Raw genomic sequence first — 15439 nt, 5'->3', positions numbered from 1 at the left:
CCCAAGTAGCTGGGACCACAAGCGTGTGCCACCATGCCCAGCTACTTCTAAAAATATTTTGTAGAGATGGGGCCTCGCTCTGTTGCTCAAGCTAGTCTTGAACTCCTGGGCTCAAGTGATCCTCTGGCATCGGTTTCCCAAAGTGTTGAGATTATAGGCGTGAGCCACTGTGCCCAGCCACAAATTGTTATTTTATGTATTTACTTATTTTTGAGACAGGGTCTTGCTGTGTCTCATAGGCTGGAATGTGGTGGCCCGATCATAGCTCACCACAGCCTTAACCTTCCTGGCTCAAGCAGTCCTCCCACCTCAGCTGCCCAAGGAGCTGGGGATGTAGGCACATACCACCATACCTGGCCAATGTTTTTTTGTAGGGACAGGGGTCTCACTATGTTGCCCAGGCTGGTCTCGAACTGCTGAGCTCAAGTGATCCCCCTGCCTTGGCCTCCTGAAGTGCTGGGATTACAGGTGTGAACCACCACGCCTGGCCCACAAATTCTTATTCTTAATATTAAGATTGTTAGTGTGCTAATGTTCTATCCATTTTTCTGTGCTTGGATCAACTTGAAGCACTGGGTATTTATTACAGACCTATCCTCTGCTTGACAACTTCTGCTGGAATATATGTACTTGTCACATATTAGGATGGTTTGGGGTCAGTATAACAGTTGTTGCACTGAGTTAAATATAGCAAGAGATTTGGGGATCTAGAGCCTTCTTCAAAAGTATAAAATAATGGTTTACTAAGGTGACATCTTGTGTTCCTTCATGGCTAGAGGTACATGGGGCACTCACCCCTTGAAGGCAGGGATCTCTCTGTTTTCATATTTTTATTATTTATATCTGTAGAGTAACTAATACATGGTAGCATGCGTAAAAATTTGCTGAATCGTGGTTATCTTAACTTTTGATTTGTGAATCAGTGTGAGGGTTGATTTTAGAGAGAAAAAAATACTGTTAATGTATCACTTTATTTTTCTTTTTTTTTTTTGGTTTAGGCGTTTCTCTTTCAGGTTTCCGGGTAGAGGTTGTAGATGGAGTGAAGCTAAATTTGCTAGATGATGTTAGTAGTTGGAAACCTGGAGACCAGATTGTGGTCGCAAGCACAGACTATTCCATGTACCAAGCAGAGGAGTTCACTCTTCTTCCCTGTTCTGAATGCAGCCATTTTCAGGTCAAAGTCAAAGGTATTAAACTGCTTAGAGTACTTCTTGGGAAACACACTATTTTCTTGGGATTTGATTCCTGAAAGCCTTTTTCCTCTCAGTCACTACCATCACCACCACCACCACCATCACCATCATCAGTATTGAAAGTCATAGCAGTGGAGTGCATCAAACACTAGATTCCAGGGAATATTAGATAAAAATAGCTATTGAGCAATATTCTTGCTGCTAATGATACTTATTGCTTCAGTTTCTTTGTATAAAAAAAGATGTCAACTACAGAAATTGATTTTCCAAGGTCTTTTCCATTATTTTAAGTTCTGGGTTACATGTGCAGGATGTGTAGGTTCATTACATGGGTAAACGTGTGCCATGGTGGTTTGCTGCACCTACCAACCCTTCACCTAAGTATTAATCCCAGCATGCATTAGCTATTTTTCCTGATGCTTTCCCTCCCCCTGCCTCCCCTCCATTTTCTTTTGTATTAATTTTCTACTATCAGGTAATAGTAAACCCAATGATGAATTAGATCCATTTATTAATAGAAGTATTTCTTAATTAAAAGAAATCCTATGGTTTTCGAGTGCCTATTTGATTACCAAAAAAAAACAAAAAAAAAACAAAAAAAAACCTCACTAATATTTAAAATGGAATCAGATAGATATTTTCTTAAGACTACATTTCCTGGCTGGGAGCAGTGGCTCCCGCCTATAATCCCAGCACTTTGGGAGGCTGAGGCAGGTGGCTCACTTGTGGTTAGGCGTTTGAGACCGGGCTGGCCAATACGGTGAAACCCCGTCTCTACTAAATATACAAAAAACATTAGCCAGGCATGGTGGCACAAGGCTTGTAATCCCAGCTGCTAGGGAGGCTGAGGCAGGAGAATCGCTTGAACCCAGGAGGCGAAGGTCGCAGTGAGCTGAGATCATGTCACTGCACTGCAGCCTGGGCGACAGAGCGAGACTGCATCTCAAAAAAAAAAAGACTACACAAAGAAATTCTTACTGTAAGTTGCATATTGAAAGAATGCCTGACACTTATCGGGCACTGATTTTGAGCCTGGTACTAGGCACAGCCCCTTTGTACATGGCTTCATTTATGGGATTCATTGTGCATTTCACTCATTCTATTGCTTTTCTTTTGAACTCAACATTATACATTTATGGTATAAAACAAAAGAGTTTACAGTAACTGTTCAGTAAGTGCGTCTTTAGTTTTTCAGTAATTTAGAGTAATAGGTAGAGCTTCAACATTTAAGGAAAAATTTTCTGCTTTAGAAAAAAATAGTGATCGGCTCACCTGGCCTTTTTTCCCTGTGCTTCCGTCAACATTGTACTTTTCCTTCTTGATAATACAGGGCATAAACAAAACAAGAACACTGCCACCAACAAAAAAACCCCAAAACTATGATACCATCTGGCATTAATTTTTTTTGGAAATTCCAACTCTTGTTAACAAGTCTGCATGATGAGTCTTCATGAACTGTCCTCCCAAGATTTATGTGTATTTTTCCTTCCTGAGTTTATATAATAAGATCATCAGTGAAAAGCTCATTATTAAAGTGCTTCTACACTTCCAGTAAATGTGGGAATTTAAAAGAATGCATAATAACATAAAATAAGAAATGAGAAAGAAAAGATGAAAATTTATCTATTGTTAATGTCCAGTTGCAGATTACTTTAGCTTTCAGGTAAAAGCATAAACAAGTTGACACCCTGATATTAATATCTACACACCATTTGTTTTATGGACTCACTATGCATTTGGTTTTTCATATGCCCTAGGGGAGGAGACCAAGAGCGTATGGACAGAAGCTGGAGAGAAAGATTATGGATCATTAGATTCCAGATTATTAGTGCTGTTGAAGGGAGGATTGAGCTGCTTCAGGAAGGAACAAGCTTTCTGTCAGTGTGTGGGTTTGAGAATTGGCAGAACAGTTAGTAGTGAGGGTTCAGGCAGTGGGTGGGGGCTGGACTAGATGATCTTTAAATTCCCTGTGTTGGGAGTCTGAGGCAGGAGAATGGCATGAACCCGGGAGGCGGAGCTTGCAGTGAGCCAAGATCATGCCACTGCACTCCAGCCTGGGGGACAGAGTGAGACTCCGTCTCACAAAAAAAAAAAAAAAAAAAAAATTCCCCGTGTCCTGGGATTCTGATTCTGAAGTGTCAGAGAATGGGAGCAAATGATAAGTTGTCAGGATCATCTTGGGGTTATGGAATGAAGAGAATGTCTTTTTGAAGTGAGTTTCATGTTTTCTTTGTTCTAATATTCTTTTTTTTTCCTTGCTCATATCAACCAGAAACCCCTCAGTTCCTGCACATGGGTGAGATCATAGACGGTGTAGACATGAGAGCTGAGGTTGGAATTCTTACTCGGAATATTGTGATCCAAGGAGAAGTGGAGGACTCGTGCTATGCAGAAAATCAGTGCCAATTTTTTGATTATGATACCTTTGGGGGACACATTATGGTAGGCAAAAGGATTTGATTATTTCTTTGAAATCCTGGTTGCTAAATATATGTTTGAAGAAACTGTCAAGTTTTGGAACGAGATATAAATGGATATTAAAAGCAAATCATGTTTTGTTTCTCAAATGACAATGAGGAGGTTTTAGATGATTAAAATAGAATGTTATGACTTCAGTTAGTTGACCTGGACCTCTAGTTAAACCATTTAAGAATTGTTCCATGAAGAGTCAAATCAATATATTGGGAAGAACCAATTACAGAGACCAAAAAAAAAAAAAAAAAAAAAAAAAACCGAAGGCTCTTGGTTGGTATCCATGCATGCGATTTCTGAAAGAATCAGTTTTTTTAAAAAGCATAGTATTACCAAAGGGTTAGCAATACTAGCAAGCACATGCAAAATATGTTTCTATAAAAATATTTTTTGTATGCAAATTTTTGTTCTGGAAAAATTTTGAGCACTTACTATATGCTAGGCAGTATTCTATTAATATATACTAATCTGTTGGACTTCTGGGCTGCATTTTGGCTACATGTGTTTTTAAATCACTTTTTGTGCATTGAGTAGGCTGTGGTTGTAAGTAGTATTTCTGTTACAAGGAAATTTTTTTTTTTTTTTTTTTGAGATACAGTCTCATTCTGTCACCCAGGATGGAGTACAGTGGCATGATCACAACTGACTGTGGGCTCAATATCCTGGGATCAAGTGATCCTCCCACCTCGGCCCTGCCAAATAGCTGGGACTACAGGTGTACACCACAGTGCCTGGCTAATTTTTGCGTTTTTTTTTTTTTGAGACAAGGTTTTGCCATGTTGCCCAGGCTGGTATTGAACTCCTGGGCTCAAGCAATTTGCCCACCTTGGCCTCCCAAAGTGCTAGGTGTGAGCCACTGTACCCCGCCTGTTACAAGAATTTCTGAAATGTCGATCAGTACTATTCCCTTGTTTTTAGTAATACGATTGAAAATCTAGTGTTTAAAAATATTGAGAGTGCTCAAACTTTGGATCACAGAAGAACTTTTAAAAGTAATTTAAGCCAACAATATTATGTGCTAACTAAAACACTGGGGAGGATCTAGAAATAAATAACCATTTATCAGACTCTGATGGAGGTTATAGAAGTGAAAGAACAAGACGAGACTGGGAATGACCAAAATATTTGAACAAATCAAAACACTTAGCAGAGATCATTATTGCAGTTTTCCTGATTACATTTGCCTTTATTCCTAACTGGAGGCTATTTTTGTGGCTCTTTAAAGCATTTGCTTTTGTAAAGAAGCATTTGCTAAATTATTAACTGGCAATCTGGGAAAACAGGATGCAAAAGAAAATCGAATGTTTTAATAAGTATTCTCCTTTGGATGTTTTCTACTAGAACAATATTTTTTGCTACTTCCCTATTCTGAAAAGTATGAGTTTGATTTTAGTACCTTGACTTACAGATAATGAAAAATTTTACTTCAGTCCATCTTTCTTATGTGGAATTGAAACACATGGGTCAGCAGCAGATGGGGCGATATCCTGTTCATTTTCACCTGTGTGGAGACGTGGATTATAAAGGAGGATACAGACATGCAACATTTGTGGACGGCCTGTCTATTCATCACAGCTTCTCAAGGTGCATCACTGTGCATGGGACAAATGGCTTGCTAGTAAGTAGCCTCGCATTAGGTCAACCCATATTATTGAAATAGCTAACTCTCTTTAATTCTCATGTCTTCTCAATTTTATATAAGTAAACTGTTTAGCCACATGCCTTGCTCTATCCTGCCTTTTCTGAGCATTCCACGATTTTTCTGTCTGAAGGAAGCCTACCTTTCCAACCACCCAGAGTATCCTCTTTTAAATTTAATTCAATTTTATGTTTTGTATTTTATTTTTATTTATTTATTTACAATTTATTTTTATTTTTTTCCCCTGTGGGACCCAAGCAGATTATCCCCTTCAGAGATAAATTAAGGCTGACATTTCACTTTGCCCATTCTGCTAAGGTTCAACCCTGTTTTTCCACTTGTACTGAACATGCTACACTGGATAGCACTTGTCACTTAAATCACAATCATTCTTGTTACCAATGACATTAATATACTTTTATTTCTGCAGATAAAAGACACCATTGGATTTGACACACTAGGTCATTGTTTCTTTTTGGAAGATGGTATTGAACAGAGGAATACTTTGTTCCACAATCTGGGACTCCTCACCAAGCCGGGTACTCTCCTGCCCACCGATAGGAACAACTCCATGTGTACCACCATGCGAGATAAAGTGTTTGGAAATTACATTCCTGTGCCTGCTACTGACTGTATGTGAGTAATTGGCAGAGAGAAAAACCCATGAGTCAGGGCCTTTGACTTTTGGGGAAGAGGTTTTGGGGGAAGTTTTTAGTGGGCAGGAGTTTTTATGAAGAATGTTTAAATCACTTTGAAAAATGCCTTGCAGGGCTGTTTCGACTTTCTGGATTGCTCATCCCAACAATAATCTGATTAATAATGCAGCTGCAGGCTCACAGGTAAATAACGTTAAAGTGACCTCAGATGTTTTAATGTTTTTCTTGTTTATAAATAGTCTGGTTTATTAGGATTTAATGTCATGTGTGCCAGTGTAACCCAAGCATGACATTGTTTTCTGGTACTACTTGTTTAGCTGAGAGCAGAATATGGTAGAGATGATTATTCTATTTCTCCTAAATTCTTTGTGCCCGTTAGTATCTTTTTTGTAATTTTGTTTTTTTTCTCGAGACGGAGTCCCGGTCTGTTGCCCAGGCTGGAGTGCAGTGGCGCGATCTTGGTCACTGCAAGCTCCGCCCCCCGGGTTCACGCCATTCTCCTGCCTCAGCCTCCTGAGTAGCTGGGACCACAGGCGCCTGCTACCATGCCCGGCTAATTTTCTGTCTTTTTAGTAGAGATGGGGTTTCACCTTTTTAGCCAGGATGGTCTCAATCTCCTGACCTCGTGATCTGCCTGCCTTGGCCTCCCAAAGTGCTGGGATTACAGGTGTGAGCCACCACGCCCGGCCTGTGCCCATTAGTATCTATGAGTTTAATAAGAGAGATGCCAAAGGGGGAAAAGAAGTGGGCTAATCACTAGGGTTATGTTATTTCCAGAGTGTATTTTTGGTGTATTAGGTACAACCTTTCTGGCTTCTCATATTTAAGTCATGTGTGGCCAAGTAACTGATAATTTCAATTTCAGGGTGTTGATAAAAATAGGCTTAGGTCAGGCACAGTGGCTCACGCCTGTAATCCCAGCACTTTGGGAGGCCGAGGCTGTTGGATCGCTTGAGCTCAGGAGTTCGAGACCAGCCTGGGCAACATGGCGAAACCCAATCATCACCTCCCTCTACACCCTCCAAAAAAAAAAGCCAGGCCTACTGGTGCGTGCCTATTGTCCCAGTGACTTGGGAGGCTGGGGTGGGAGGATACTTGAGCCCAGGAGGTGGAGGCTGCTGTGAGCCAAGATTGCGCCACTGTACTCCAGCCCGGGTAACAGAGTGAGACCCCATGTCAATAAAAACACACACACACACACACACACACACACACACACACACACACAAACCCCACAAAAAAAGCCTTAGCTTTTCTTTATGAGAATGGATTATTTTGGAGAATACCATGACAGTTGTCACTCTGGTCAGGGGGCACACCCTTTTGTTGAATGTAAGGCTTTATATACATGTGGGAATTTCATTTCCTTGGGAAAGCAGCAAAACTCGTTATGATGAATTAAAACACACATGAGAATAATTTTTAAGAGACTAAATGATATTTTTGGGTAGTAGAAATGTCCCCTGGATAAGTTTGGAGAAATTTGTATTTATTATTGAGAATTTTAGTGTTATTAAAACTGCTCATTTAAAACCTAAATGAATCTTTTTTTTTTCTCCCTGAGACAGGGTCTTGCTCTGTCACCCAGGTTGAAGTGTAGTGGTGTGACCTTGGCTTACTGCACCCTCTGCCTCCTGGGCTCAAGCCATCTTCCCACCTCAGCCTTCTGAGTAGCTGATACTACAGGCACATGCCATTATACCTGCTGATTATATATATATATATAATATATATTATATATATAATATATATTATATATATAATATATATAATATATATATGCATTATATATATATATATATATATATATATAGAGAGAGAGAGAGAGAGAGAGAGAGAGAGAGAGAGAGAGAAAGGTTTCGCAGTGTTGACCAGACAGATCTCGAACTCCTGGGCTCAAGCTATCCACCTGCCTTAGCCTCCCAAAGTTTTAGGATTACAGTCATGAGCCACCATACTCAGGCTAAATGAATCTTTTTGTTTTTTTGAGATGAAGTCTCGCTCTGTCCCCCAGGCTGGAGTGCAGTGGCGCAATGTTGGCTCACTGCAACCTCCGCCTCCTGGGTTCAAGCGATTCTCCTGCCTCAGCCTCCTGAGTAGCTGGGATTACAGGCCCCTGCCACCACGCCTGGCTAATTTTTGTATTTTTAGTAGAGACTGGGTTTCACCGTATTGGCCAGGCTGGTCTCGAACTCCTGACCTCAGGTGATCCGCCCGCCTTGGCCTCCCAAAGTGCTGGGATTACAGGCGTGAGCCACCGTACCCAGCCACTAAATGAATCTTTTAAGATAGTATGCTATCAAGATTGTAACTGTGTTGAAGACTGCAATTAAAAAAATGAAATTTGCAGTGATACCTAAATATTCATTTTTATACATCATGGCTATTTAAAGTTTTAAAAAGGAAATAAATACCTAGCATTGTTTGCTAAGATGAAGCAAAAGATTAGTTGAAGGGAGTATTTATTTGAGATAACAGGAAAAAAGGCATCAGTGGGTGATGGTTTGAACTCATATCTGTTATTTTCTTTAAAAACATAACACATAATCTGAAGGTCCCTGTCAGTTGAAGATTCTATTTGACAGGGCAGAAACCCAGACATCTGATCATTTTAGGTTTTCATTCATTCATTTTTCATCAAATATTTGTTGAGCCTGTATGAGGTTTGTGCTAGAGTTTCTAACTGGAAAGTGAGTTTTTGAGTAAAGATGACCAAGAAGTTGATGCACAGCCATCTTCTGATCTATGTAACATTATGCGTCAACAGTCAGAACAAAGATTTCTTTTAGCTCTTTTTAGAAGTCAGGGCTTGAAGATTAAAGCAAATTGCCGAGAGTTCATGAAAAATAGAAGGTGAGGCTGCCAGATACCCTTACTGTGGCTCATGTGAGAAAAGAAGAAAGCGTTGCATGTATGTTCTTCCTTTTTATTCTGTGAGCTGTTTATTTTCTCTCTAGAAAAACTGTTCCAGTAAAAGCTAATTTGGGCAGGGTTTTTCCTCCCAAAGTAAATCAAACCATTTTTTCATTGTACCTTTCCACTGCCTTTTACAAAGCTCCTTTTACCTGTGTTGACACCACTGTGTTTTAACAGGAAACAGCTGCTACTCCCCTTATCCCCGTCCCACTCCCATCTCCATCTCCATTGCATCCTAGGATGGTCCACTCTGCCCTCAGCTTATGGGTTATGGTATGGAGTTTTCTTCCGACCCTCCAGGTCTTATCCTGTCAACTTGTCTGTTTTGTGCCCAGAAGAGTTGAGGTAGCAAACATTTTTCAGAGTAGTTTGTTTTATTAAGACCCATTTGTAGACTTTTATCATGGAAAATGTTACACATGGCATTCATTTTGGTGTGTAGGTATAAATATATGTTTTCCATAATTCCTCTCTCATCTCTCCTCCCAATTGACTCTATTTGTTACAGCTAGTAAGTACTTATTAGGTATATTATATTTTAATTATCTCTATCTTTCTTATTAGACTATGAATTATTTGAGAATAGTCTTACTGTATACCTGGCATATAGTGGGCACTAAATAAATGTGTGCTGAATTTGAATTAATGCTGTCCTTTTACACTGTATGATTAAGTTTTAACAAACTATTTAATTGAAGTTCCATAAAGTGAAGTTGTCCTTCACATTGGGCTGATTTTTAATTGAGTTGTAAAATAAAGATTTGTCATGGGAATTAACATTTATTTCCATTTTTATGTCTAATTTTTGAGTGTCAAAAAATTTTAAACTGTTATGTTCCTATTAAGGTCAGTAATACTGAAATTGAACAGACAGGGCCCAGCCTGAGACAGCATCCTGATTCATACGTGTGGTGGTTTTTTTTTTCTTTGGCAAAAATTTGCCTCAAGACAGGAAGGGCATTAGACTTGTTTGAAAGAAGTCAGTGATCTCTGCGTGCTGGTGGACAGTTGTTTAATAGGCATGACTCATCTATTGAACAGGTTTGGAGGTAAACAGATAAAAACCATATTGCTTAACGTCTGTGCTGTCTTGGTTACATGGAAAGCCGATTTGGTTTTAATTCTGCATAACTTTTAATGTAGATAATGATGGAAAAGTTTTGAAAGTGAATTTTTATACCAGCCAATTATTTCTCTTTTGTCCAATCCTGCAAGCAAAATTAAATTTGCTTTTTTAAAAAAATACATGATATAACCACTTTGAGATGTGTGTACAACTTTTTATTGTCAATTCTGAACCTGCAATAATGAAAAATTTGGGTGAAAAAGATTAAACTTGCTGATGAAGCAGTTAGTTTATGAGAGTGTTTCATAGATATCTGTATAAATCAGGCTTTTAATGGGCTTGTCCTTTCATTTGTAGGATGCTGGAATATGGTATTTATTCCACAAGGAACCAACTGGGGAATCCAGTGGATTGCAGCTCTTGGCAAAACCGGAACTCACTCCATTGGGTATATTTTATAACAACAGGGTCCATTCAAATTTTAAGGTAGGTTTCTAAGTTTTAACAATTAGTACATATACTAGACAGTGTAAAGGATGAACTATTGTGATTATATTTTAGTCCACTTTGTGCTGCTGTAGTAGAATGTCACAGACTAGTTAACTTATAATGAACAACAATTTATTTGGCTCACAGTTCTGAAGGCTGGGAAGTCCAAGATCAAGGGGACAGCATTTGGTAAGGTTCTTCTTGCTGTGTCATCCACGGTAGAAGGGCAAGGAGAAGGCGAGAGAGCTATAGAACAAATTTGCTGCCTCAAGCTCTTTTATAATCAGCATTAATCCATTCAAGAGGGTGAATCCATTATGACCTAAACACCTCCCATTAGGCTCTACCTCCCAATACTTTTGCACTTTCTAACACATGCTTTTTGGGGGATGCATTCAAACTGTAGTAGATTATAGCTGAGAAATGTCAATTTTTGGTAGAACTTGTCATCAGAGAAAGTAATTTGTAATTAAAAACAGACACCTAACCCCTCCCTGTTCAGGATATATAGAGAGCATTCCATTTATACATACCTATTGCACATACAGGTATGTGCAACACATACGTGCACGTGTAACCTGAATAATTACATAATGGATTTGATTCATGTGTCCTCATCCTCTTTCTTGTTTCTTCTCACCTCTTCCTCCCTCTCAACTTCTTTCCAATCTTTAATGTCGTTACCTGTTTCTAGGGAGGTACACATTAAATAATATGCTTCTAGGGGTTGATAAGCATAATTCATCTCTTCTTTTTGATTCACAGTGGCTGGTAGAGTGTCCTATTAGGCATTATACTAATTATATAAATAGTGAAATATTGCTTAAGAATAGTTGACCTAATTTAAAATGATACAGATCAAGTAACCTAAAGGCCATTAGGAGTTTCCATTTTTTCATGAAATTTGGCTCTAACCCTTCACCCCCTGGTGATAAATACATTTGGTTTATTTTGTGCTCACAGGCACTTTAATGTTTTGTTACGTGTGTGATGCCCAGATCCTTTACCCTGATGTGACCCACGCCAGAGTTCAAGGAATACTTTGCATTTATGATACTCAGAAGATCCTTTAAAAACCTAAGTGTGTTACAGTTTGAAGAGCTTAGAATCACTTGATGAAGCGTTGAGGAAAAAACTATACAAAACTGATTTTTGTGAGCTGAATAGTTGATTAAGTTAATGTTTATTGAAAGTAGCATTTCATAGTAGAAATCCTCAAATTTTCTTAATTGTAAATGGTATAAAAAGCACCTCATTCTAATGGAATTTTTTTTTTCTTTTTTTGAGACAGAGTCTTGCTCTGTTGCCCAGGCTAGAGTGCAGTGGTGCGATCTCAGCTCACTGCCACCTCTGCCTCCTGGGTTCAGGCAATTCTCTGCCTCAGCCTCCTGAGTAGCTTGGATTACAGGCATCTGCCACCATGCCCAGCTAATTTTTGTATTCTTAGTAGAGACAGGGTTTCACCATTTTGGCCAGGCTGGTCTTGAACTCCTGACCTTGTGAACTGACTGCCTCGGCCTCCCAAGGTGTTGGGATTACATGTGTGAGCCACTATGCCTGGCCCCATTCTAATTGATTTTTAACGTGCAGTAATTTACTCAATTAATAAGAATATTAAATTTAAATGACATGAGTGGATGATTAGGTGTTAATTTGTTAAATTTGGAAATGACTGTCCAGGATAATACTTTATAGCCAAAGGAGATTGAATTCTTGGAGTACTCAAAAAGAAACATGTCATTTTGGAATAACTCATAAACATACATGCACACACAGGCACACACCCACATGTGTGCACACACACACACTGGTCCTTATGGCTTCAACTGCTGATGCCTCCCGAATCTGTACTAGTCCAGGTTGGTCAGGCTTATCCTACTGCCTACTGAGTACCCTTTGAATGTCTAATGGACATAAATAAAACATGTTGCAAACTAAAATTCTTATTTTTAGGCCCAGACCTATTCTCGTATGTCTGTCTCAGTGAACGAAACTACTACTCAGCTGTGGCCTGAACCAAAAATATATGAGTTTTTATTGCTTTCATTCCCTCACCCACAGAATTTTATCAATTACAAAATGATATCAATTCTACTTAGTAAATAATTTTCGTTTTATCTGTTTTCCACTGTTAGTATGGCCATGAGTCTAGGTCATCTTTATTTCTCTTCTGGATTACTGAAATCATCTTCTACCTTATTTGCCTCCTTTTTTTTTTTTTAAATTCTCTTTCAATCCATTATCCATTTTATAGCTACAGTGTTTTTTCCTTAACTTGCAGTTGGTTACAATGCGTTTATTAAATTCCTATTGTCCTGACTTCTGTAGCACATCAATTCCATGTGATCTGATGTTTGCTCCTCTTTAGCCTTCTCCATTATATTTCCTTCCTTCATACATTTTTGTTTGTCCATCAAGGTTTTTTTTTTTTTTTTTTTTCCCCTTGGCTGTTCCATGCTCTCTGCCATCTCTAGACTTTTGTACAAACTATTCCCTTGAGTTATTTTCTCTGGCTCTTCAGCTCCTTCCTCCCACCCCCTCCCTTGCACCACCAATCCATTCTTTTGCTTAATTTCTCTCCATCCTTCAGGTTTCAGCTTTAAGAGGTCACTTCTTTTAGGAGGCATTCCCTGAATCCTCTCACCTCCACCCACAAAAAAGGCCTCTCCAGATGCCCTTCTTTTCTGCTCAAACCTCATCTGCTTCCTTTATCATATGCTTATCGTTTTGGATTGTAATTATTTATTTAATTGCATGTCTTTCTGCTAGTTTTTGTGTTAGCAACAACAAGGATATTTTTCTTGTTAACTAATGTATAACACTGGGTGCCTACCAGTAAGTATTTGTTGAATGACTAAATGAGTGAAATGAGTTAAATGAGTAGAAAATATCCAGGAAAGTAGCTGTTTTTTTTACAGTACCTTTGCTGTTGATTCCCTGCCCCACTTTTTTTGGTAGAAGTGATAAGCTAAAATCTATTTTCATGAATCATTGTATATGTTGTTGTAAGTTGGGATTCATATTCATTCCAGTCCATTATTTATATTTTTCAGGCTGGCTTATTTATTGACAAAGGTGTCAAAACAACCAACTCTAGTGCTGCTGACCCAAGGGAATACCTCTGTTTGGACAACAGTGCAAGGTAAAGCTGGCTCTTTTAAGTCACACTCAAGCTATACTTTGCCAAAGCAAAACTTTCTAACTGGAGTTTATTGTGCTCTTTCTGTGGTAATACATTTAAAATAAAGTTTTAAAAGTTCGTAAAAGGGTTTTTGGAAAACCACTTATTCTGTTGTTCCAGGTCCTGTGACTGGTCTTTTATCTTATTGAAATACCAAAGAGGTTGATGTTTTTCTCCTTTTTCATTGCTATAAATAGATGCTAGAGAGAGTTGCAGAAAGAGATAGAAAAAAGAGGAGATATGTTGAGAAAGTTTCCAAATTTGGTGTGCAGTATGATTCATTGAAAAATAAGTCAAACTAAGATGTTTAGTCTAATCCTTGAAAAACCAAACCATACAGAATTTATTCTTCGTGGTCAAAATGAATACTGCATTTAATATTTCAAAAGGAATGATCCCAAATTTGATGAGCAACCTGGTTCTGGTTCAGCCCTTTGTAGCCTCAGATTTACATCATAGCCAGGCTCTAGGTTACTTTCTTTTGTAATCACAAAATGCATTAGGTATGGATCAGCATTTCAGCAGAGTTCTCTTACATGCTATATATGAGCCAAAATAAAGAAAATGTCCCGGATGAAAATAAACTTTTCTGGAAAAGATGGTGACTTAAAGTCATATTCAGTAGAACCTGTGTACATATTATTATTTTCCGTACTTCAAATTGATTGACCAGTTTATGGAGTTGATAGAGTGCTAGATTTAATAGGCTTTGTTGACAGACACTTAGGAAAAGAATACCAGGCTTGATTGTTCTTCAAAGAATCAAGTAGGAAGCACACCATTGGTTGGTGATCCTGACTTCAGGGTGAGGCAGATTCTTACAACACTTTAATAAGACATGAGGTCAGAAGAAAACTGGGGAAAGTCTAGTTTGTCTTGAGGATTCCTCAAACATCAAGTTGAGCCTGAAATACGTTGATGCAATGATCAGATAGCATTTGAGAAACCCAGAAACTGTGGGCGTTTTAAAAAATAAAACACAAAGAACTGGATACCTAAAAGCTGATCAACAAATGAAGTGAAAAAATAGAGGAGATGAACTTAAGAGGAAAAAAGAGTATATAGATGACAATAAATTATGAACTAAGAGGAGAATATTAGCTGGCAAATAAAGAATTCTATCTAGAAGGTTACTGCTGCTTTTTTAGCTTTGAAGAGTTTATTATAATTGGTAGAACTAATATAATTTATTATAATTGGTAGAAAGTAATGTGTTCTTTGCTTAGCATTGCCAAAAAATCCATAAACACAATTGGTTCTCTTCCCTGCCTTAAAAACTTATTTATGTATATATATTTATGTATATTTATAGTAATGTGTATGTGTATATATGTGAATATATGTGTATATATATATGAATAGAGTAAATATATTTGAGTTCATTGATGTTTTAATTAGACTTGACAATAAAACAGTTTACTCATAATGACTTAAGTAGTTCCTTACTAGGTGTGTGTATGTGATATTATGAAAATGGTTATCTTTCTTCTCTCCATTATTTATTTCTCTTACTAGTTTATAACTACATACATATTGATAAGGAATTGGGCTCCATTTGGAAGTTGTTATTGAAAAGAACTGATTATAGCAGAAAAGTAACAAGAGCTTGTGCATATACTGAACTAGTGTTTAGAATATGCTCATATATATATTCATGCAATTTAGACATGGTAAAAATGATAAAAACTAGCATAAATGAGTAATAAACCAGCTCATATATTAAACACCAGGCTTAGAAGATCCAGAAGATATTTAATCTGTTCATCAAAGAGGAAGCTGACTGAACAGTTAATCAGGGCCAGGCGCGATGGCTCAGGCTTGTAATCC

General features: G+C 38.1%; 1 protein-coding gene across 5 annotated transcripts in view; it reads left to right on the top strand.

Annotated features, from left to right (window-relative positions):
- Nucleotides 1-15439, top strand: part of CEMIP2 (cell migration inducing hyaluronidase 2) — an 86451-nt gene that overhangs the window by 33851 nt on the left and 37161 nt on the right. For 4 of the 5 annotated variants that reach the window (XM_055350781.2, XM_019034042.4, XM_019034043.4 and 1 more), the window contains exons 6-12: nt 999-1187; nt 3466-3635; nt 5074-5283; nt 5735-5940; nt 6074-6143; nt 10300-10428; nt 13485-13573. In XM_055350781.2, the coding sequence (XP_055206756.2) occupies nt 999-1187; nt 3466-3635; nt 5074-5283; nt 5735-5940; nt 6074-6143; nt 10300-10428; nt 13485-13573 (1063 nt within the window). The remainder of the gene's footprint in view (nt 1-998; nt 1188-3465; nt 3636-5073; nt 5284-5734; nt 5941-6073; nt 6144-10299; nt 10429-13484; nt 13574-15439) is intronic. The other variant, XM_019034044.4, reaches the window with a different exon arrangement.

This window comes from Gorilla gorilla, chromosome 13 (genome assembly GCF_029281585.2).
Source record: "Gorilla gorilla gorilla isolate KB3781 chromosome 13, NHGRI_mGorGor1-v2.1_pri, whole genome shotgun sequence".
Classification (NCBI taxonomy): domain Eukaryota; kingdom Metazoa; phylum Chordata; class Mammalia; order Primates; family Hominidae; genus Gorilla; species Gorilla gorilla.
The sequence above is the reverse complement of the archived record's forward strand: the minus strand, read 5'-3'. Positions and strand labels throughout refer to the sequence as shown.